The 23744-nt window shown below is 47.5% G+C and overlaps 2 protein-coding genes and 1 long non-coding RNA gene across 4 annotated transcripts in view; all 3 read left to right on the forward strand.

Annotated features, from left to right (window-relative positions):
• The first annotated feature begins 1931 nt into the window (after window positions 1–1931).
• On the forward strand, window positions 1932–10670 carry LOC114828904 (nischarin). The gene is made up of 7 exons (XM_034296274.1): window positions 1932–3865; window positions 4855–5044; window positions 5131–5281; window positions 6463–6507; window positions 7564–7701; window positions 8052–8213; window positions 8348–10670. Exons 1-7 carry the CDS (start codon window positions 1932–1934, stop codon window positions 9145–9147), a joined length of 3420 nt encoding a protein of 1139 aa, XP_034152165.1. The 3' UTR covers window positions 9148–10670.
• A 51-nt stretch (window positions 10671–10721) lies between these two features.
• On the forward strand, window positions 10722–11904 carry LOC117595365. The gene is made up of 2 exons (XR_004576567.1): window positions 10722–11389; window positions 11468–11904. It is a non-coding gene; the product is annotated as an uncharacterized LOC117595365 (long non-coding RNA).
• Window positions 11905–18142: 6238 nt separating this feature from the next.
• stab1 (stabilin 1) overlaps window positions 18143–23744 on the forward strand; it is a 62157-nt gene continuing 56555 nt past the window's right edge. For both annotated transcript variants that reach the window (XM_034296252.1, XM_034296254.1), the window contains exons 1-6: window positions 18143–18831; window positions 20366–20636; window positions 22039–22124; window positions 22507–22576; window positions 22907–23002; window positions 23404–23514. In XM_034296252.1, coding sequence (XP_034152143.1) covers window positions 18760–18831; window positions 20366–20636; window positions 22039–22124; window positions 22507–22576; window positions 22907–23002; window positions 23404–23514 — 706 coding nt within the window. In that variant the 5' untranslated portion in view covers window positions 18143–18759. The remainder of the gene's footprint in view (window positions 18832–20365; window positions 20637–22038; window positions 22125–22506; window positions 22577–22906; window positions 23003–23403; window positions 23515–23744) is intronic.

The following is a 23744-nucleotide window of genomic DNA, read 5'->3' on the forward strand; positions in this document are numbered from 1 at the left end:
AGCTAACCAGTCACCTGCTTGATAATGATACCAGTTTTTCTTTTCAACTGTCCGGTCCCCAACCCAGGCAATACCAGCCAAACACTAGGTACTTTGTGAAGCATGCAGATTTAAACAGTTTACCTGTGAACAAATAATGAATCAATTAATCAAATGTTTTTGGTTATGAATTGTTTAGTTATTTAATTCATTAAATATGCCCTGGGTATGTGGTAACATCTCACACATTTCCATTTTACCTACAGTACAGTTTTTCCTTTACATATCAGTCATTTAGCAGAGGCTATTCATAATCAGTTGAAATTAATTTCATGCCCATCCCCATAGAGGCTTGTAGCTAAAATGGAGGTCAATGATCCACTTAAATGTCTGTAGAAGGCGCCAGATCTCTTCCAACATTCAGCCTCCCTGGTCAGTTCGGATGTCTCTGACTTTAAAGGCCCTTTCTAACCTGTCAAACATACGTAAGTTTGCATACCCTTGAAGAATTGGTAATATATGTACCATTTGTAAAGAGAACATGAGTGAGCAGGCAAAACACGTCTTTTATTTCTAATGGGATTCACACTCAACTGTAGGTCATAACTGAATGGCACAATCATAAAACAAAACATTGCAACACTGACCCCAGTTCAAATGTCTGCATTAGTTCTTAACACTGTTTATTGCCCCCTTTAGCATCAATGACAGCGTGCAGTCTTTTGTAATAGTTTCTTTCCAGGCGGTATAGCTGCTCATTCGTCTTGGCAAAATACCTCCATGTCAGTCTTTGGTTGTCTTGCATGAAACGCACATTTGAGATCTCCCCAGAGTGGCTCGATGATATTAATGTCAGGAGACTGTGATGGCCACTCCAGAATCTTCACCTTTTTCAGCTGTAACCACTGGAGGTGGTACATTTTGACAAGATTCCCGGTTCCTTTAGAGCTTGCACCCTCCCAAAACATCAGTGAGCCACCACCATGCTTCACCGTGGGGATGGTGTTCTGTTCACTATAGGCTTTGTTGACCCCTCTCCAAACATAGCGCTTGTGGTTGTGACCATAAAGCTCTATTTGGTCTCGTCACTCCAAATGACAGTGTGCCAGAGGCTGTGAGGCGTGTCAAGGTGTTGTCCAGCATGTTGTAACCTGACTTTTTGTGGCATTGGCGCAGTAAAAGTTTCCGGCAATTTAGCAAATTTTTGTACAAGTGTTCTCGCATTGTGCTCCTTGAAACAACCACACTGTCTTTTTCCTGAGCAGCCTGTATTTCTCCTGACGTTACATGTGAGTTTTTCAAGAATAAAAAATTAAGGCTGAAATATTTCTTGGTCTACCTGACCTTGGCTTGGTATCTAGAGATCCCCAAGTGTTCATTACCTTGTTACGCAGGTCTTTTGACAGTTCTTTTCTGCTCCCCATGGCTCAGTATCTAGCCTGCTCAATGCGTCCACATGAGAGCTAACAAACTCATTGACTATTTATACACAGACACTAATTGCAATTTAAAAAGCCACAGGTGTGAGAAATTGACCTATAACTGCCATGTTCACTTGTGTGTCACCTTGTGTGTCGGTAACAAGGCCAGACATTCTAGGGTATGTAAATGTTTGATCAGGGCCTTTTGGTTTTCTGTTACCATTATGATTTAAAAAGGAGCCAAACAACTATGTGATAATAAATGACTTCATATGATCACTATGCTTAAATAAAAGACAGTTTATTTAACAGGGGTACAGGGTATGCTAACTTATGAGCACAACTGTATTACATTTGTATTAGGTTTGATATTGGAAGTGCTTTATGGGACCCAGACCAAAGCCCTGTTCCCTTCTGCTGCTGTTCTTGTTCCAGAGGAACATTGTCACTTGTGGGTGCTGTTGAAGAAACCTCTAACCTGGTGTCTCCTGTCCTAGCTGCTCCTGCTTAGAGGACGGAGAGGAGGGAGGCATGTTGAACTACAGCAACCTGAGGACCTCGCTACTCCCCCTCCACCTCCTCTCCTGCGCCTCCACCTGTTCGGCCTTCACCTCCCTGCTGTCTAAACGCATCTCCAAAGCCTTGGGAGAGAAAAAAGAACAAAATGAGAAGAAGCCATCCATACTCGGAGACCTACCCAGCCAGCAGGGCACCTACCTGGGCAGTCCCGGCATCTCCTCTGGAGATGGCTACTTTGAGATGGGTCTGGGGCAGGAAGAGGGTGAGGAGGAGGAGGAGGAGACGGAGGGTGAGGGCTGCCCTGCCTCCCTCAGTGATCAGGGAGAGTTTGAGGTGCAGGGAGAGCATGGAGCCCCGGAGGAGGAGGTGGTGGTGACCAGGGTGGTGTGGTGCCTCTGTCTTAAGGTGGGGGACGTGGTGGAGCAGAGGTCTGTGTGTTTGGTGCTAACAGAAGGCCTACTGGCGCTGTTCCACGCCCCCGATCCCTCCTCCGCAGCCCAACTCCATAACCCGTCTCCCCTGTCAGCCCCATGCGGCCAGCCTCACGGTCTACCGCACCTTGTAGATGTCCTGGAGGCAGACTTTGTCATTCCCCGTGACCAGATCGCCTCGGTCATCTTGGACATCCCAGACGCCTGCCTCTCGCTGAGGGTCAGGTCCTCCAATGTCGTCTGGTTCCTCTTCTCGGACTCTGAGAGTTTAATGGCGGCCCACTCCTCCCTCTGCTCCCTGGCCCAGCTCCCCTCCTCCACCTGTCTGTCAGGGGAGCCTTCCACCTCTCAGCAGCTCCTCAAACTGCTCCTCACCTCCTGGGAGTTTGAGGAGAACCAGGACTGTGTGAAGGGAGGCTATGTGGCACACCTGGTGGAGACGGCCTTGTTTGCACCCCCAACTTCCACCCTCTCTACTGCCACCAACCAAACCTCCACCCTCTCTACTGCCACCAACCAAACCTCCACCCTCTCTACTGCCACCAACCAAACCTCCACCCTCTCTACCACCCCCAACCAAACCTCCACCCTCTCTACCACCCCCAACCAAACCTCCACCCTCTCTACCGCCACCAACCAAACCTCCACCCTCTCTACCGCCACCAACCAAACCTCCACCCTCTCTACCACCCCCAACCAAACCTCCACCCTCTCTACCGCCACCAACCAAACCTCCACCCTCTCTACCGCCACCAACCAAACCTCCACCCTCTCTACCGCCACCAACCAAACCTCCACCCTCTCTACCGCCACCAACCAAACCTCCACCCTCTCTACCGCCACCAACCAAACCTCCGCCCTCTCTACCGCCACCAACCAACTGTCATCTCCTTTGAGGACATCATCCAACCCCATCGCCTCCACTGTTTTGGGACCGACCGCCTCACCCCTCAACCCAACCAACCCCCGTGTCTCAGACGTCCTCTCCCACATTGTCCCAGGAGGCGAAGCGGACCGAGGCTCTTGCTGCCTCCCCTGTGTCCTGTTCCTGACCCAGTTGCATGTCTATGTGTTGAAGGTGGACTTCCCAGCCCTGGCCAGGGACCAGACAGAGAACTCCAGTCTGAGGCTCCGCTCCTTTGCAAGGCTCAGTCGTCTTCCACTGGCCTCTGTCCTGCTACACCCCCGGCTGAGTGACCTGTCTGGGTCTGACACGGCCAGCCCCCCCTGCTGCCCGCGGCCCGGGCACCGCCCCCCTCCCAGAGACGCTCACGTCCTGGAGCTTCTGCTGGGACAGGAGCGAGTCACGGTGTTGTTCCCCCTGCCTCATGACAGACTCCGTTTCCAGAGGCAGTTCAGCTCGCTGCGCTCCAGCCTCAGGGACATCAAAACAGTGGCTTTCCTGCAGGGGGGGAAAGAATACAAGCACAGTGACAGCGACAGTCCCCAGGCGATCAACATCTACCCCTCCTCCCTCAGTAGGAGCAAGAGAACTGACAGGCTACAGGTCAACAGGTAGATTCGTTTTCTCCTTTCCATGTTGAAATCTTGTGATATAAACTGTTTTGTTTATTAAAATAATTGGATTAGAGAAAAACTGTCTGTCTGTCTGTCTCCATATATCTGCCTCTTCACCTGTCTGTCTGTCTCCATATATCCGCATCTTCACCTGTCTGTCTGTCTCCATATATCCGCCTCTTCACCTGTCTGTCTGTCTCCATATATCCGCCTCTTCACCTGTCTGTCTGTCTGTGTGTCTCCATATATTCGCCTCTTCACCCTGTCTGTCTCCATATATCCGCCTCTTCACCTGTCTGTCTGTCTCCATATATCCGCCTCTTCACCTGTCTGTCTGTCTCCGTATATCTGCCTCTTCACCTGTCTGTCTCCATATATCTGCCTCTTCACCTGTCTGTCTCCATATATCCGCCTCTTCACCTGTCTGTCTGTCTCCATATATCCGCCTCTTCACCTGTCTGTCTGTCGCCGTATATCTGCCTCTTCACCTGTCTGTCTCCATATATCTGCCTCTTCACCTGTCTGTCTCCATATATCTGCCTCTTCACCTGTCTGTCTCCATATATCTGCCTCTTCACCTGTCTGTCTGTCTCCATATATCTGCCTCTTCACCTGTCTGTCTGTCTCCGTATATCTGCCTCTTCACCTGTCTGTCTGTCTCCGTATATCCGCCTCTTCACCTGTCTGTCTGTCTCCGTATATCTGCCTCTTCACCTGTCTGTCTCCATATATCTGCCTCTTCACCTGTCTGTCTCCATATATCTGCCTCTTCACCTGTCTGTCTCCATATATCTGCCTCTTCACCTGTCTGTCTCCATATATCTGCCTCTTCACCTGTCTGTCTGTCTCCATATATCTGCCTCTTCACCTGTCTGTCTGTCTCCATATATCTGCCTCTTCACCTGTCTGTCTGTCTCCATATATCTGCCTCCTCACCTGTCTGTCTCCATATATCCTCCTCCTCACCTGTCTGTCTCTCTCTGCAGTCCCGGAGGCACACGGCGGCCCCGCCCCTCCCTCTCCCTGTCCTACCCTACGAAGTGTCTGCTGGAGAAGCTGACCGAGGACAACCAGGTCCCACCCCACCTGACCCTAAGTCTGTCCCCAGCCCAGTCCCTCCTTTCTGGGCTCAGGGGACAGGACCTCCTGGGGTTCTTCCACACAAACATAGCTGAGGTAGACTCACAGGAAACACTGGCTGGTTCCAAAGGTCTTTGTCCATATTGGATGTTTATGGGGGACTATGTGTCTGTCTACCACAGGTGGAGAAGGAGGAGTTACAGCATATTCTGTGGTCATCTGTGGTTTTCTATAAGTCACCTGACATCGAGGTCACTTCCTGTATAATGCTCTCCACTAAAGCCCTCTACTTCCTGTTGGATAACTCCGCCTCCACACTCATCGACCAGTCACGTAAGACATCATTCAAGTCAGTTAAATGTTCAGTCAGAGCATAAGAAATGAGTGAGGGAGAAAGAAGTAGTGAAGGAGTGTTTGAGGGAGGGAGGGGAGGTATGGAGAGGGAGGTAGGGAGGAAGGGGGAGGTACGGTTAGGGGGAGAGGGGGAAGGGGACGTACAGAGGAGGGGGAGGGGGAGGTACGGAGAGGGAGAGGTGGGGAGGGGGAGGTGCAGAGAGGGGGAGGTATGGAGAGGGAGGTGGTGTGGAGGGAGGGAGAGGAGGAGGTAGGTAGGGGGGAGGTTGGGAGGAGGGAGGGATGGGGAGATACAGGGAGGGGGAGGTTGGGAGGTGGGAGGTTGGGAGGAGGGAGGTTGGGAGGAGGGAGGGAGGGGGAGATACAGAGAGGGGGAGGTAGGGAGGGGGAGGTTGGGAGGAGGGAGGGAGGGGGAGATACAGAGAGGGGGAGGTAGGGAGGGGGAGATTCAGAGGGGGGGAGGTTGGGAGGGGGGAGGTTGGGAGGAGGGAGGGAGGGGGAGATTGGGAGGGGGGAGGTTGGGAGGAGGGAGGTTGGGAGGAGGGAGGGAGGGGGAGATACAGAGAGGGGGAGGTAGGGAGGGGGAGGGAGGGAGGGGGAGGTAGGGAGGGGGAGGTTGGGAGTAGGGAGGGAGGGGGAGATTCAGAGGGGGGGAGGTTGGGAGGGGGGAGGTTGGGAGGAGGGAGGGAGGGGGAGATTGGGAGGTTGGGAGGGGGGAGGTTGGGGGGAGGGAGGTTGGGAGGAGGGAGGGAGGGGGAGATACAGAGGGGGGGAGGATGGGAGGAGGGAGGTTGGGAGGAGGGAGTGTGTTTGAGGAGGATTGGAAGGGTGTCATCGGTTGACTTACAAATTTGGATTGAATTAATGTTTGTTATTGATCGACACAAAATAATAGTTTTCAAATATTGTGAAGGTGACTGAATATAGTTGTGTTCTTAAGTGTTCACCCCCTTTATTTTAGCGAAGTCTAAATTATTTCAGGAGACAAATCTTAATAATAATAATACATTTTATTTTTAGGCACCTTTCTAAGCACTCAAGGTCACCATACAAGACACAAATCACAATAAAGATAAAAACAAACAGAACAATGCTAAAAGCAGAATGATTAATCAATTAATCAATCAAATGTATTTATAAAGCCCTTTTTACATCAGCAGTGCTGGGGGTCAGCTGGAGGTCAGCAGAGTGGCAGGAATCCTCAGGTATCGCCTTGATCCGCAACACAACCAGGGGGCTTTGGACAGGGACAGCAACAAGTCTTTCAAGCCTGGTACTTGGGAGGAGTGGGCCAGGACCTCATGTCCTCCTAAGTTTGAAACAGGGCAGGAGACAAGGGATATTTAGGGAGCGCATTCCTTAATAAATGACATGGACTCTATGTTAAATAATAGGAATTTACATTTATTCAAAATGAATAGCCTTTCTGTCTCGCCCCATTATACTGCATTTCTAAACATGCATCAACAGATACAGAATAAAAGCCTGTTATGAAATTACATAGGAAATACAGATAAATGGGAAAAACATGCTTGAAGCCCAATCTTTTGTGTGGAGGGGGGTGTTATGTGTCTAACCCAGGAGTGTTACTGCCACGGTCTGACCTCTGGGGTGTTTCAGACAACAGGATGCAGATAAGCATGGACAAAATCACCAGTACAACCTGACACTGGCCAAGGAATTCACATTTAGGACAATAACAACACAAGGCCTTATCTACTGTACATTTGAGTTTCTTGCCAAGAATTTTGACTGTCATCTGTTTTAAAATGGTGAGATTAGAGACTTAATTAAATCTGAAAAAGGGAGGTGAATTAAATTGACTTGGCCAGTTAGGCCAACAGGCTAGTCAGCTTGTTTATGGCAGTCAGCCAGACAGTCATTCACTCAGCCAGTCAGTAACTCAGTCACTCAGTCAGCCAGCCAGCCACTCACTCAGCCAGCCAGCCAGCCAATCACTCAGCCAGTCAGTAACTCAGTCACTCAGTCAGCCAGCCAGCCAGCCAATCACTCACTCAGCCAGTCAGTAACTCAGTCACTCAGCCAGCCAGCCAATTACTCAGCCAGTCAGTCAGTAACTCAGTCACTCAGCCAGCCAGCCAGCCAGTCACTCGGGTGGCCTACGACCCAGCCAGCAAATCGTTCCGCCATCAGATCTTTCAATCACTCAATCAATAACGATTTATGTTCTGTCAATTCAGTTAAAAGTCATAACAATAATAAGTGGTTGTTCATTTATTCTTGTGTCCAACGTCCTGCAGCGCTGTGGAACGGGAACCGCTGTGACTCTCAGTACCAGCCCGACCCAGAACTCCTGATGTCCTACTGTTTCACCATGAAGCTCAACCACCTCCACTCCATCAACGTGGGCCTGTTTGACCAGTACTTCCGGGTGGTGGGTGAGTATGGAGGGAAGGAGTGTGTGAGGGAGGAAGGGACAGAGTTCAGGATAGAGAGGGAGGGATAGACGAGATGTGTATAACCTCTGACCTAATGAACTACGTCCTGAATAGTCTTTAACCTCTGACCTAATGAACTACGTCCAAAATAATGTATGAACTCTGACCTGATGAACTACGTCCTGAATAATGTGTAACCTCTGACCTGACGAACTATGTCCTGAATAATGTGTAACCTCTGACCTGATGAACTATGTCCTGAATAATGTGTAACCTCTGACCTAATGAGATATGTCCTGAGTAGTATCTGACCTCTGACCTGGTTGTACGTGTGTGCTTTTGGCTTCCAGGGCCGTCAGCAGAAAACATCCTCTGCTGTCTGACACGAGACAGTTACGGGACTCACCGCTTCCTACAGCAGCTGATGACCGTGCTGTCCCTCCAGGAGAAGCTGCCCTCTCCTGAACCATCAGATCAGGACTTCTACACACAGTTTGGAAACAAATCATCAGGTTGTCGTGGTGTTATTAAACCTCTGATAGGACAATGTTTTGCGTTTGATCGTTTTAACATTAGGTGGAAGTTAAATGTGAATGTGTTTCAGTTTTTCAGTCTTCCTGATTTGTGACGATGTTTGTGTCTGCAGGTAAGATGAAGAACTACGAGATGGTCCACTCCAGCCGGGTGAAGTTCATCTACCCCAGCGAGGAAGAGATTGGGGACCTGACCTTCATCGTGGCTGAGAGGAAAGGTCCTTCTGGGTCGTCGTCCTGCAACATTCTGCTCTATGTGTTGGTCTTCCAGGTCCAGACCCAGTCTGCAGACTGCAGCGGCACCAAGACCCAGGGCCCAGTCTCTGCTAGCCAGCCGCGTCTCCACCCCCAGAGCCTCCCCGCTGCCCCCCCCGTGCCCTCTAAGCCCACACCGAAGGGCCTCCCTCCCCTGGCCCCGCCTCCCTCCAGGCCCACGCTGAAGGGCCTCCCTCCCCTGGCCCCACCTGCCAGCAGGCCTCTCCTCCACCCCAAGACGCTGGTCCTCACCAGTACGGATGTTTTCCTTCTGGACGAGGATTACATCAGCTACCCTCTGCCCGACTTCGCTAAGGAACCCCCTCCCCGGGACAAGTACCAGCTGACCGACGCCCGGCGGATCAGAGATCTGGACCGGGTGCTGATGGGCTATCAGACCTACCCCCAGGCACTGACGCTGGTGTTTGATGATGTGCCGGGCCCTGACCTGCTCTGCCACCTCACCATGGACCACTTTGGAGACCAGGAGGTGGCAGGACGAGGCGGGAGGGCAGGGGTCAGTGGGGGTGCAGAAAGCGAGGTGCAATGGTGCGTGTACGTCCCTGGAGCAGACAGCCGGGAGAGGTTGATATGCCTGCTGGCACGACAGTGGGAGGGGCTGTGCAGCCGGGAACTGCCTGTTGAACTGACGGGCTGACTGACTGGTTCTTCTTCCTGTTGAACTGAGCGGCTGGCTGACTGGTTCTTCTGCCTGTTGAACTGAGCGGCTGGCTGACTGGTTCTTCTGCCTGTTGAACTGAGCGGCTGACTGACTGGTTCTTATGCCTCTTGAACTGACCGGCTGACTGGTTTTTCAGTTGGATCACTGGTTCTTCTTTTAGATGGATTCACAGGTGGTGGTTTTCCAACCAAAATGAATGTTATGTTACTTACCGCCTTTAGAGGCAGATGTAAATTGACTCAAGTCAAGAGCCAGGCAGCAAACAAGACACCAGTCACATTTCACCAGTCACATTTCACCAGTCACGGACAGACGAGGAATGAAAGCCCCTAATATTCCTCCACTTCTTCTACTTACACTTCCTTTTCCTCCTCACAGGAACTTTTGTGACATTTCTTGTAATTTATAATCAGACCCAGTGCATCCTGGTAATTTGTACAGAATATCCACAGGTGTGCAATATTAGTTATTTGTCTTGGTACATACTGTCGCCCCTCCCCTTACACATGCTCCTCCCCTTACCCATACCTGACTCTAGTATAGACAGCGTAATGCATGCACTTTCAAATGTCTTTACGCTTCGTTTAATCTCTCTCATTCTGGCCTGATATAATCGAACGCAGAAACCCTAAGTACAGTTGGTGGAGCCTCCACCCCCCTTAGTCATAGTTGAGCTGCTGAAACAAAATATATGGCTTCATCCCAAATTACACCTATTCTCCATGCAGTGAGCCACTACCAGCCTCTGTAGGGCTTTTCCTAGGCAGGCGTAGTGCCCAATTAGAGAATAGGGTGTCATTTGGAATGTCGGTTCCAGGTCTGAATCCATGTAAGAACCATCGTTGTGCTTTATCTGCTGCACGTCAGGGAACATGTGTTTGTATCATAATGCGTCTTTTCTTTCAAGGCAACAGTATTACTATACTAATTGTAGTCTTTTGACTGAAGTAAATGGGGAGTTGTTTTCGACCAAAGGATAAATGATGATGATCCTTAATATTATTTTATTCAGATGAAGAATGTTAGATTCTGTTTTTAAAATGAGGCTCTAGCAAGGTATTTCTTTATTGCTGGTCTTCATATAGTATTTGTTTTCTGTTTCCCTCATGCCACTTAACTTCCGGTTTAGTGAACTATGTAATTCCCTGTTTAGTGAACTTGTTTTGCCCAGATCTATGAGACTTGGTCAGACTGCTCACTTAAGCCTCATTGCTTCTCCCGGTGGCTGTGGTAGAGACTGTCTGCCGGTGGCTGTGGTAAAGACTGTCTGCCGGTGGCTGTGGTAAAGACTGTCTGCCGGTGGCTGAGGTAAAGACTGTCTGCCGGTGGCTGTGGTAAAGACTGTCTGCCGGTGGCTGTGGTAAAGACTGTCTGCCGGTGGCTGTGGTAAAGACTGTCTGCCGGTGGCTGTGGTAGAGACTGTCTGCCGGTGGCTGAGGTAAAGACTGTCTGCCGGTGGCTGAGGTAAAGACTGTCTGCCGGTGGCTGAGGTAAAGACTGTCTGCCGGTGGCTGTGGTAAAGATTGTCTCCCGGTGGCTGAGGTAAATACTGTCTGCCGGTGGCTGTGGTAAAGACTGTCTGCCGGTGGCTGTGGTAAAGACTGTCTGCCGGTGGCTGTGGTAAAGACTGTCTGCCGGTGGCTGAGGTAAAGACTGTCTGCCGGTGGCTGTGGTAGAGACTGTCTGCCGGTGGCTGTGGTAGAGACTGTCTGCCGGTGGCTGTGGTAAAGACTGTCTGCCGGTGGCTGTGGTAAAGACTGTCTGCCGGTGGCTGAGGTAAAGACTGTCTGCCGGTGGCTGAGGTAAAGACTGTCTGCCGGTGGCTGTGATAGAGACTGTCTGCCGGTGGCTGTGGTAAAGACTGTCTGCCGGTGGCTGTGGTAGAGACTGTCTGCCGGTGGCTGTGGTAAAGACTGTCTGCCGGTGGCTGTGGTAAAGACTGTCTGCCGGTGGCTGAGGTAAAGACTGTCTGCCGGTGGCTGTGGTAGAGACTGTCTGCCGGTGGCTGAGGTAAAGACTGTCTGCCGGTGGCTGTGGTAGAGACTGTCTGCCGGTGGCTGTGGTAGAGACTGTCTGCCGGTGGCTGTGGTAAAGACTGTCTGCCGGTGGCTGTGGTAAAGACTGTCTGCCGGTGGCTGTGGTAAAGACTGTCTGCCGGTGGCTGTGGTAAAGACTGTCTGCCGGTGGCTGAGGTAAAGACTGTCTGCCGGTGGCTGAGGTAAAGACTGTCTGCCGGTGGCTGAGGTAAAGACTTTCTGCCGGTGGCTGAGGTAAAGACTGTCTGCCGGTGGCTGAGGTAAAGACAGTCTGCTATGTCAAGAGAAGTTAACTATAATGGGAATACAGCAGCGTTTGGGTGAAGTACTTTGTTCTTGTTGAGATAATAGCAATATGAAACCAGACCAGTCCATGTCATCCTGTTCTGGTCCACACCCCGAGTGGCCCCTTTCTGACAGTTGAATTTATTTAAATACCCATTGTGTTCTGTGGGGCACTACTTCAGGCCAGAGGACTCTGACGAGTGGCAGAGCTGGTTAAAAGTAGTCCACTAGCTACACGGTGAGTAGGATGGTAGTTTGGGATGCACAGCTTACTCATCATGCTGTTTCCTCATTTAGATTGCTGGAAGGAATTGATCATGCACTTTATTGTGTCAGGAACAAGAAGGATGGTCACTGGAACACACAAACAAACCGAAGGCTTCATGGTCAGCAGAATGTGACCGTCTGCATCCCAAACTCCACTCTATTCCCTTTAGGGCACTACATCTAACCAGGTTGCTTGGGGCTGGGGTCTGAAGTCACACTGTGCATGGGGGGAGGGTGCCAATTGGGACGCACCCTCTATCCTCAATGTGCCTAGCCCCTAACCCCAGCCCTAACCCCAGCCCTGGCCAGAGTGGTTGTCAGCATTACCGGATCCTGTTTCTTTGACCGACTGTTGAGAAACTTGGTGGTTCATTCCAACCCCTCCAATGCTGGCCATGTCTGGTTTCTTGTCATGCAATTGGATCGAGGACGCGTCTCTTCATTGTTTTGTTTCTTGCTTTTTATCTTGATTGGATTGGCTTCTGTGTTAGTATGGGCCTTGTCTCCATTTAACGTAATCCTCCTCTTCTGTCACTTTCATGTACAGCTGTTTAACCAACTAAAGGTTCCCTGCTGCCCCCTGGTGTGGGTGGCCAACTGACAGATGGGATCTTAACTCTTAGGAAGTGCCACATAGTTGACATCTTCCTGCATGTTGATGCTATATAGGTGCAGTGCAGAGGTCAATGGAACACAGTCCGAATGAGACTGAAATACGATCATTGGTGCACTCCCAAAAATATGACATTCTGGCCAGCTACCAGATGCTCTTATCCTGAGGGACAATGGGATTGTCTTGCTCAAGGACAGAACGACAGATTGTTCGCCTTGAATTGTGATTTAATTTAGCATCAGGCTACAAACTATACCGACTATGCTAGTGTATTTGGCTGTTTTCACTGCATAACATTTAGAAGTTTTACAGGTTTAGAAGAAGCAACCGCTTCTTTATACTTTCCATTTGCTGGTAGTCCAGCTAGCATACTCATATCAGCTAGCATACTCATATCAGCTAGCATACTCATATCAGCTAGCATACTCATATCAGCTAGCAGACGGATACCAGCTAGAAGTGGTGTCATTCAGGTTTTTTTATTTTATTTATCGTTGTCGTTTTGTGAGAATGGCCTGAACTTAAATTGGGGTTGAGGTCCATACCTAGATTTTTTCCCAAACAAGAGTAGATTTGTGTTCTTTCCTGATGAGTTTCCATGGCATTTTCATTGTTTTGGTCAAGTTCCACTGACTTGTTTATTGTATCTATTGTAACTGCCCTGTCTGTACTGTATGAATGGATTCTCTGATAAGGGATTGTCATTGTATTCTCCTTGCACATTATAAAATGTTTGCTGCTTCTGATTTATATGAATATATATATATTAAATGAAATGCATTCATAAATGTTTTGGAAACAAAGTTCTTTACCACAATTTTTTTCATGTATGTTTTAAAAGTTCCTGGAACATGTTTTGACTGGTGAAAACAGGAAGTGTCAAGGTCTGAGGTCCTTGGTTGAGGACTGGGGGAGCAGGGGGACGTACTGTTGGAACAGACCTTATCACTTCCTGTCACTGTTCTGTGCTAGTAACTCGATGGAGGCGCTTATTTGGATCTGAATTCTGAAGGCATTCCGTGGGCATTCCGTGGGCTAGGAGAAGTTAGAGGAAAGGAAACAAATGGCGTGAAGGGAGGGGACTGACAAAGACAGTGGAGACTGATGGAGTAGCGGGGGGCTGACAGGGGGGGGCTGACACTGGGCGGGTGGAGAGGGCTTGGGCAGAGGAAGCTGACTGGGTTGAATTCCCACATTAAATGGGTGAAAGTGTTGCTGAGGGGGACAGCCAGGATAATTAGTGCAGGAGAATTTAGCCTTTGTGAAAGATTATTAGATATTAAATTATCTCCATATGGTTTTTAAATATCTCCCTCCTTATTATGCCCTCCTTCACATTCTCCTTTTCCCTTCTTCTTGTCCCTGTCAGCATCTCTGACACAAGTCTGCTGTGTCTCAACACTGGTAAATCATTCAGTGTTGGTTTGTCTTTGGGAATGTTTTGAATGTAATTGCTTAAATGTAGCTCTCCACCTATCCAGACACATCCGTTCTCTGGGGTGAGTTACTCTGGTTTACTTAGCTGGTTCATAGAACTGAAACTGCAAACTAGGCTTTTTTTACAATCAGGTCCAAGGGTGAATGTGACAACAATAACCCAAGTACTCCACAAAAATGGCCTGCATGATGGTAGGATAGTTAAACATACCTTGAATCAGGAGATTCTGAAGCCATGTGGCAAAATGTTTTGTGGTCTAGTGAAACCAAAATGCTGCTTTTTTGGCACCATTCATACACTCAATGTGCTTTACAAAGAAAAATAAAGAGTATACAAATACAATAACATTAAAAAAAATACACAAATGAAAACATCAAAACAACATCATAATAATAAAACATAGAATAAGAAAATGGAAATAGAATAAAAACATGATAAAAACATACAAAGCTATAAAAGGCTAAACAGTGCGGTCAAGTGTAACTGTTCACTCATAGGTGCGTGAGAAGTGTTTCTAATCTGGATTTAATAATGTATACATTTGGGGCACGTCTAAGGTCTTCTGGTAGTTTATTCCAGTTGTGTGCAGCATAACTGCTAAATGCAGCTTCTCCATGTTTAGTTTGGACTCTGGGCTCTACTAGCTGACCTGTGTTCATGGATCAGAAATGTATTCGGGTCCTAAACCATTCAGTGATTTATAAACTAAAAGCACCACTTTAAAATCTATTCTTTAACTGACTGGAAGCCAGTGCAAAGATTTAAGAACCGGAGTGATGTGCTCTGTTCTCTTAGTCCTGGTTAATATTCTAGCAGCAGCATTCTGAATGAGCTGCAGCTGTTTTAGTCTTTTGGGGAGTCCAGTTAAGAGGCCATTACAGTAGTCAATCATACTACATATAAAAGCATGGAAGAGCTTCTCTTGGTCTTTTTAGGACACCAAGCCCTTGATTCTGGCTATATTTTTAAGATGATAGAATGCTGTTTTAGTGACTGCTTTGATATTACTATTACATGTGAGGTCTGAGTTTATCAGAACACCAAAGTTACGCACTTGATCCCTGGTTTTTAGGGCCCGAGAATCTAGCTCTTTACTAATACTAGTTCTCTTATTTTTGTTGCCAAATACAATCATCTCTGTTTTATCTTGATTTAATTCAAGACTATTGGTTCATCCAGGTATTAATGTGCTCTATACAGTGACACAGAGTCTCTATTAAGCTGCCATATATATTTGAGGATCATCGGCATAGCTATGGTAGTTAATGTTGTTGTTCTGTAGAATTTGGCCCAGAGGTAGCATATAGAGATTGAACAGAAGCGGTCCGAGAACTGATCCCTGGGGAACTCCGCATGTCATAGCTACACTATCAGATTCATGATTACCAATGGTGACAAAGTAACCAATCAAGGACTGTCCCGGAGAGTCCTACCCAGTTTTCCAGCCTGTTCTGTGATCTACAGTGTCAAATGCTGCACTGAGATCTAATAGAACCAGAACTGTTAAAGCGTTAAGTTTGGTACAAGCACAACACGTCTCATCATCCAAAGAACACCATTTCTCCTGTGAAGTGTGGTGGGGGCAACATCATGTTATGGGGATGTTTTTCATTATCAGGGGCTGAAATTAATGAAACAATGTACCAAGGAAAACCTTTTGCCCTCCACAAGAAACCTAAAACAGACCCCCATTCAGCATGAAACACACTGACAGAAGTACAGTGAAGTGGCTAAGGGAAAAACAATGCTGTCCTTTTTCCAATCTTCCTCTGTCCAGTGTCTGTTTCTGTTCAGTGTCTGTCCATTGTTTGTGTTCTTTTGCCCGTCTTAATCTGTTCTTTTGCCTGTCTTAATCTGTTTTTTTTGCCTGTCATAATCTGTTCTTTTTATTGGCCAGTCTAAGATATGGCTTTTTCTTTGCAACTCTTATCTAGAAGGCCAGTATCCTGGAGTCGCCTCTTCACTGATCTTCAGCATCTTGGCAATTTCTTGTATGCAATAGTCTTAATTTCTCAGTACAACAATAGACTGACGAGTTTCCGCTGTGCTAACATAATTGCAACATAATCACATAAATGTGTTTTTCTATCGAGAACAAGAACATTTCTAAGTTACCCCAAACATTTGCACAGTAGTGTATATTTTATGCTTTAAAAAAATCGATTTAAGAGAATGGTGTATTGATAAGTGGGGAAAATATTTGTATTTTATTAAATGCTTAAAGCTTTGATTCGCCAACCCAAGTTACTTTATGTTGTTGTAGATCTGTAGGCAATGTAATTCACTGTGATGGGAACTCTGTGAATTTAGAATGCTGACAGTTTTAACCATCTGACCTTGCATATACAATCCCTTCCCTGGACAGACAGTTCTGAGCCGAGCGGTAAGAGGATGACAATGACAGGAAACCACAGTGGAACAGACAATGATGACAAGGCAGACTGGGGTTCTCTCAGGACCGTAAGGTGAGGACGGGTTGTGTGTGTGTGTGTGTGTCTCTGGACCGTTAGGTGAGGACGGGTTGTGTGTGTGTGTGTGTGTGTGTCTCAGGACCGTAAGGTGAGGACGGGTTGTGTGTGTGTGTGTGTGTGTCTCTGGACCGTTAGGTGAGGACGGGTTGTGTGTGTGTGTGTGTGTGTGTGTGTCTCTGGACCGTTAGGTGAGGACGGGTTGTGTGTGTGTGTGTGTGTGTCTCTGGACCGTTAGGTGAGGATGGGTTGTGTGTGTGTGTGTCTCTGGACCGTTAGGTGAGGACGGGTTGTGTGTGTGTGTGTGTGTGTGTGTCTCTGGACCGTTAGGTGAGGACGGGTTGTGTGTGTGTGTGTGTGTGTGTGTCTCTGGACCGTTAGGTGAGGACGGGTTGTGTGTGTGTGTGTGTGTGTGTGTGTCTCTGGTCCGTTAGGTGAGGACGGGTTGTGTGTGTGTGTGTGTGTGTGTGTGTGTCTCTGGTCCGTTAGGTGAGGACGGGTTGTGTGTGTGTGTGTGTGTGTGTGTGTGTGTCTCTGGACCGTTAGGTGAGGAAGGGTTGTGTGTGTGTGTGTCTCTGGTCCGTTAGGTGAGGAAGGGTTGTGTGTGTGTGTGTCTCTGGTCAGTTAGGTGAGGACGGGTTGTGTGTGTGTGTGTGTGTTTGTGTGTCTCTGGTCCGTTAGGTGAGGAAGGGTTGTTGTGACAGATGTTGTCATGACAGATTCTATCATGTTGCTGTGACAGATGATCTTGTGGCAGATGTTATGGTTACAGATGTTATGGTGACAGATGTTATGGTTACAGATGTTATGGTGACAGATGTTATCGTGACAGATGTAAAAATTCTAATCAAACACTGCCACTGATCTGCAGTCCAATGACAGCCTGCAATGTCTTACTGCAGTAATTGAGTAACAGGATATACATGAGATAATGATAATTAGTGGGATGTCTTCTGATTAGCAGTGCTCAGGAAACAGGAAATAAATGCTCCTGCCATCAGCATGAGCATCATTGTTTATTGCGTATGCTGGACAACTTCGGGCTAAGTTAAGTTTGGGAATAAATGTTATGGTATGGGTACGGGTTAGGGTTTGAGCTCAGAAACTCATAACAAAGACGGAAAAACAAATAGGCCTGTATGTTCAGTGTGAATTACCTAGATTGGAACATATGTATTTAGTTTACCAGTCTGATGGCCTGGGGATAGATGGGTAGTAAGTTTACCAGTCTGATGGCCTGGGGATAGATGGGTAGTTAGTTTACCAGTCTGATGGCCTGGGGATAGATGGAAAGTTAGTTAACCAGTCTGATGGGCTGGGGATAGATGGGTAGTTAGTTAACCAGTCTAATGCCCTTGTTGGCTTTAAGAACTCCACTTGATTGATGGATCAACATGATGGGGGCAGTGCTGTGGCTGCAGCAGGCAGGATGCAGCTGGAGAAAACTGTCTGAATCTCTTAAAGGATTGTGAGGGTCCTCATGGCCATAGCACACACACACGCATACATAAACACACACACACGCATACATAAACACACACACACGCATACATAAACACACACACACGCATACATAAACACACACACACGCATACATAAACACACACACACGCATACATAAACACACACACACGCATACATAAACACACACACACGCATACATAAACACACACACACGCATACATAAACACACACACACGATCTGAGGATTACACAAATAGTCAGTTTGTTATTTTGCTGGTAAATGGTGCAGTTAGTGCCATCTAAGTCAGCTGACATAGAGGGAGGATATCCGTTTGGTCATGGAGGGGAAATCCTCAGACCTTCCTTTCAGGAACAGATTTGTTTCTCACCCTGTCTGCTCTACTGAAGATACTCTCGCTACTCAAACTACTCCACGGAATCGCCTCCTCGTTGAGGAGGGGTTGGAGTAAAACAGAAAACATGTTTCTGACCGACATGCGTGTACGCGGAACCTTAATCTTCACATATTATATACCCAAACCCGTACCTTCCCAGCTGAAACTGTGAGTCTGGAGTCTGAGTGGGTTCAACTACCTCATTCTGCCTTGTTGCAGACACCACTTTGAACTTGACTAGTGCAGTCTGTCTGACAAGGCGTGCATGCAGGCGCTCAGGATACAGGACTGAGGAAGGTATTTGGGGAGTTTCTGATCTTTGACTTCTCAAGGGGGCTCCAAGATAAGAGGTCCGAGGAGGAGCCTGACTTTCTTTTTTATTTGGTTGTTTTTTTTATTCCCACCACTACCAACCTTGTTGCACTTCATCGAGACCGGCGTGGGACGAGAGGAGGACCCGGGAGGCTGGTGGTCAAAACAGCGGGATTGAACTTGGGCCTCTGTCGGGAAGACGCGTGCGTGTGTTTGGAGTAGCAAAGGGGTACACCACGTAAACGGGCTCAGCGCTGACACACCGTTTGGGACGTCGGTTACCGCGGAGACACTGTCACTGGACGACACAATGCAGCCGGCAGGGGGGCGGACGTTGCTCTGGTTACTGGGCTCCTTGGTTACATGCAGCCTACAGCAGCCGGTGAGACATGGCTTCTGACTGAGCAGTACACAGGCCATGACAGATCCAAGGGGGCACATTTAATAATTTGACAGGGGACCTTTAGATTTTAGCAGTTGGCACTGTTTAGATGAAGGCACCCTTTGTAAAGGGTTTGTAATAACACTATTAATCTGAATTACAAATGATCATATTCATATTTATTTTATTAAAATCGAATTGTTTGGCAGTCGATAGATAAGATGCCTAGTTGCTCACAGTATAAGGTGATATATACAGTTTCAATGTTATGGAGGTGCTTAGCAGGTGCAGTGATCATGTACAGCTCTGGAAAAAATGAAGAGACCACTGCAACTTTTTCTTTCCTTTCCAAAAACGTTGGAAAGGAAGGTTTTGAGTGAAGAACAGAAGGGTTAAAATTAAGAGACCATTGCAAATTGAACGCTTCTGTTCCTCACTCAAAACTTTCCTTTTCAACTTTTTTGGAAAGGAAAGAAAAAGTTGCAGTGGTCTCTTCATTTTTTCCAGAGCTGTACATGATGACAGTTTCTTTGGGATGGAATTGAAAGGGATTAAACCCTCAGGTTTGGATGTCTTTTGTCATTTGTTTAAGTCATTGACACCAGAGAACTGGTGTTCTGTCCTATTATTTATATGGTGTGATGAATACCCAACTGCTGCAGTACATCTTTACTCTAAAATCAGGGCTTAACTTCAATGACCTTTAAAAACAAGTAACAAACATTTATAACACAACTGCTAAATGCTTAACTTGTTTTAAATTAACACTAATACATGTTTTATAACAAGGTAAATATCGGCTCACCATTTGGCACTGATATGTTATCACACTATTTTGACTAACATGTTATAACTGTTATATAATGCATTTCCAAAGGCTTTAATAACCAATATGTGCCATTATAGACTCTTTACCTTCTTAAGTGTTATTCTGAACAGTAAAGGGTATCATCTCTGGATGTTTTAGTTCAGGTAAAAGTCATTCCAAATGGAACCCTATTCCCTTTATAGTACACTACTTTAGACCAGAGGCCTATTCCTTTTATAGTACACTACTTTAGACCAGAACTCTATTCTCTATATAGTACACTACTTTAGACCAGAGGCCTATTCCCTTTATAGTACACTACTTTAGACCAGAACTCTATTCCTTATATAGTACACTACTTTAGACCAGAACTCTATTCCTTATGTAGTACACTACTTTAGACCAGAACTCTATTCCTTATGTAGTACACTACTTTAGACCAGAACTCTATTCCTTATATAGTACACTACTTTAGACCAGAACTCTATTCCTTATATAGTACACTACTTTAGACCAGAACTCTATTCCTTATGTAGTACACTACTTTAGACCAGAACTCTATTCCTTATGTAGTACACTACTTTAGACCAGAACTCTATTCCTTATATAGTACACTACTTTAGACCAGAACTCTATTCCTTATATAGTACACTACTTTAGACCAGAACTCTGTCTATACTTCCACCCGTCTTTCTGTCTTCATGAAATGGATCTCCTGTGTTGCAGCTGAGTCCTTCAGGCCGCTGTGATCAGACGGTGAACCACCAGATATCCACCCCATGTACGTCGTGTGCTGCCTCCAGGACTCAGCTGTGTCCCTTGGGCTACAGGAAGCTCCCCGTCGCCCCACTGGGCCCTGACATAGGCCAAAGCAGTTGCCAGTACTCAGTGACCATTGCTAATCAAAAGAAGATGTTTTCAGGGTGCTACCACAGCTGTGACAAACCCCGCAGTTTGCCAAAATGCTGTGCAGAGTTCTGGGGTCCCCTTTGTCTGCGTGAGTACATTACAACCCTTATAGATCTTATAAAGGTCCTTTACGTTACAGAACACAAGTTGCCGTGTGGAGCAGAGCCAGGGGAGACTGAGAGGGAGGACTGAGATGGGACCGGGGGTCAGTGCTGAGATGGGACCGGGGGTCAGTACTGAGATGGGACCGGGGGTCAATACTGAGATGGGACCGGGGGTCAGTGCTGAGATGGGACCGGGGGTCAGTACTGAGATGGGACCGGGGGTCAATACTGAGATGGGACCGGGGGTCAGTGCTGAGATGGGACCGGGGGTCAGTACTGAGATGGGACCGGGGGTCAGTGCTGAGATGGGACCGGGGGTCAGTGCTGAGATGGGACCGGGGGTCAGTGCTGAGATGGGACCGGGGGTCAGTGCTGAGGTGGGACCGGGGGTCAGTGCTGAGATGGGACCGGGGGTCAGTGCTGAGATGGGACCGGGGGTCAGTGCTGAGATGGGACCGGAGGTCAGTACTGAGATGGGACCGGAGGTCAGTACTGAGAAGGGACCGGGGGTCAGTGCTGAGATGGGACCGGGGGTCAGTGCTGAGATGGGACCGGGGGTCAGTACTGAGATGGGACCGGGGGTCAGTACTGAGATGGGACCGGTGGTCAGTGCTGAGATGGGACCGGGGGTCAGTGCTGAGATGGGACCTGGGGTCAGTGCTGAGGTGGGACCGGGGGTCAGTGCTGAGATGGGACCGGGGGTCAGTGCTGAGATGGGACCGGGGGTCAGTACTGAGATGGGACCGGAGGTCAGTACTGAGATGGGACCGGAGGTCAGTACTGAGAAGGGACCGGGGGTCAGTTCTGAGATCGGACAGGGGGTCAGTACTGAGATGGGGTTGGTACTGAGGCTGGGGTGGTAGTCAGAACACAAGACCCAGTCATCAGATTCCTCATGCGAGATGCTAACCCTGTACAAAGCCCAGTTTATACATAGTTAACAAGGCAATTATCCATGTTATCTTATCAGGGCTCTGTGCTCATGTTTTACATGCAAGGTAAAATGCAGGTGGAGACAGAACTAGAATCCTAAATGTATATTCTGTTGTGTTTTGCTATGTTATCTCAAATAATGCTATGTTTTTCTGTGTGCTGTTATTCTCTTATGTTATGCCATGTTGTTCTTTTATACTATGCTATGTTATGTAAAGAGCAAAAAAAAATGTTAGGTCCACACTCAGAAAGATGTATGATGTAGCAATGATGCTTACTTAATTGATTACTTGATCACATTATTAACTGGAATACAGATTTATTTTACAGTTTATTTTCCCGTCATTATTGGTGGCCACCCAGTTTTGGGTGCCAGCCCCTGAAGAGCAGATGGCTGTATCAGCAATCTAAATCTGTATGTTTCCTGCAATGTGTTGCTGTGTTTTGCTACAGCCTGTCCCAGCTGGAACGGGAAGACGTGTAACTGGCACGGAACCTGCATGGATGGAATGTCTGGCAATGGGACGTGTGTCTGTAACGTGAGGACTGTACCATGTTAACCTCTGTAAAAACTACTGCTGGGTCCATCCCAAGTGGCAACCTAGAAAAGTGGTGCACTTCCTTTCACCATGACCAGTCAGAGTAGAGAGCCATTTGGAACACAGGTCCTGTGTTTGGATGGATTTCACATCCTACGTAACTGCAGATGAGTAACGTCCAGGAGGTTGTTAATCTTAGGATGTTAATCTCAGGTCGTTTATCTCAAATTGTCGTTCTCAGAATGTTGATCTCAGACTTTGCATGTGTTGTTCAGTGTAATCTTAAGTTTAGAAAGGCCATTTTCCAATTCTCTTGTTAAATCCATGGATGAGGGTTTGTGGTTGAAGCGTGTAATGGGGCTGTTCTTCACTGTGTTGTCAGGACGGATTCACAGGCTTCGCCTGCCAGCAATGTACCAAGAAGAATGCATATGGAGATGACTGCAAATCAGGTGGCTCCACCTTCTTCTCTTTCTCTCACTCTTTCGCTTTCATTCTCTTTCACTCTCTTTGTCCCTCCTCCCCACTCTGTCCTTCTTCAAATCCTGCCTTCTCTCCATAATTCCCACTGTTTCTTTCACCGCCTCTTCTCTTCCCCTCCATCTCTTCCTTATTCACAGTTCTGGTGTGTTGTCCAGGGAATTGGTCGGTTAATGTGCTGCCTGTTGTTCTGGTGTGTTGTCCAGGGAATTGGTCGGTTAATGTTCTGCCTGTTGTTCTGGTGTGTTGTCCAGGGAATTGGTCGGTTAATGTTCTGCCTGTTGTTCTGGTGTGTTTTTCAGTGTGTGCCTGTGTAAATGGAGAGTGTAGTGAAGGGCCTGAAGGAAATGGAGAATGCTACTGTCAGCCTCCGTACACCGGGCCCAGGTGTGACCAAGGTCAGTCCCCACTTCTAGTATTGGGCAGTGGTTTCCAAACCTCTCCTTGGGAGCCCCAGATGTTCCACATCTCAGCTTTAGCCCTGAACTAGCTCAGGAGATTCACCAATCGAGCTTGAGGATTAGTAGACCAGTTAAATCAGGTGTGCTGGCTCAGGAGTGGTTCTAGGGGAGAGGTTTGAAGACACCTGGTCTTCAAATATGTATTGTTACGCAGTACTCATGACTTAGGTCTCAAATGACTCCCTATCAAATTAAAAGGTATTACTAATTATAATAATAATTAAATACAGAAGTTTGACCCACCTGTGACTAGCTTGTCCCCAAACTAGACAGGAATTGTAGGTAATGGAAGGAAAAGATGTGATGGTGTTGATATCAATCTGTTTGGTTCCTTCCAGTGTCTCCAGCCTGTAAGAACTGCACTGCCTACTCCCACTGTAAAGGAGATGTGCAGAGGGCAGTGTGTGAATGTCTCCCTGGGTTTCAGAAGACAGGAGACCAATGCTCTGGTAACAACGCAAGTCGTACTGGGGTTGCCAAGTTCCTTCTTAAAATTCCCAGGTTTCTGCAGAAGAGCCTGTAACAAGGTTCCTAGATGAAGAAAACGAATATGCATGACATCTTAAATACCAGATAAAACTAGAATTTCTTGGAAAACCTGGGAACTCCTAATAGTATTTTGCAATGCTGGTTAGAGGTTACTGTAATCCATTTGCCTTATACGCCATACAATTTGAGA

The sequence above is a fragment of the Esox lucius genome, chromosome 2, assembly GCF_011004845.1.
Source record: "Esox lucius isolate fEsoLuc1 chromosome 2, fEsoLuc1.pri, whole genome shotgun sequence".
NCBI classification, from domain to species: Eukaryota; Metazoa; Chordata; class Actinopteri; order Esociformes; family Esocidae; genus Esox; species Esox lucius.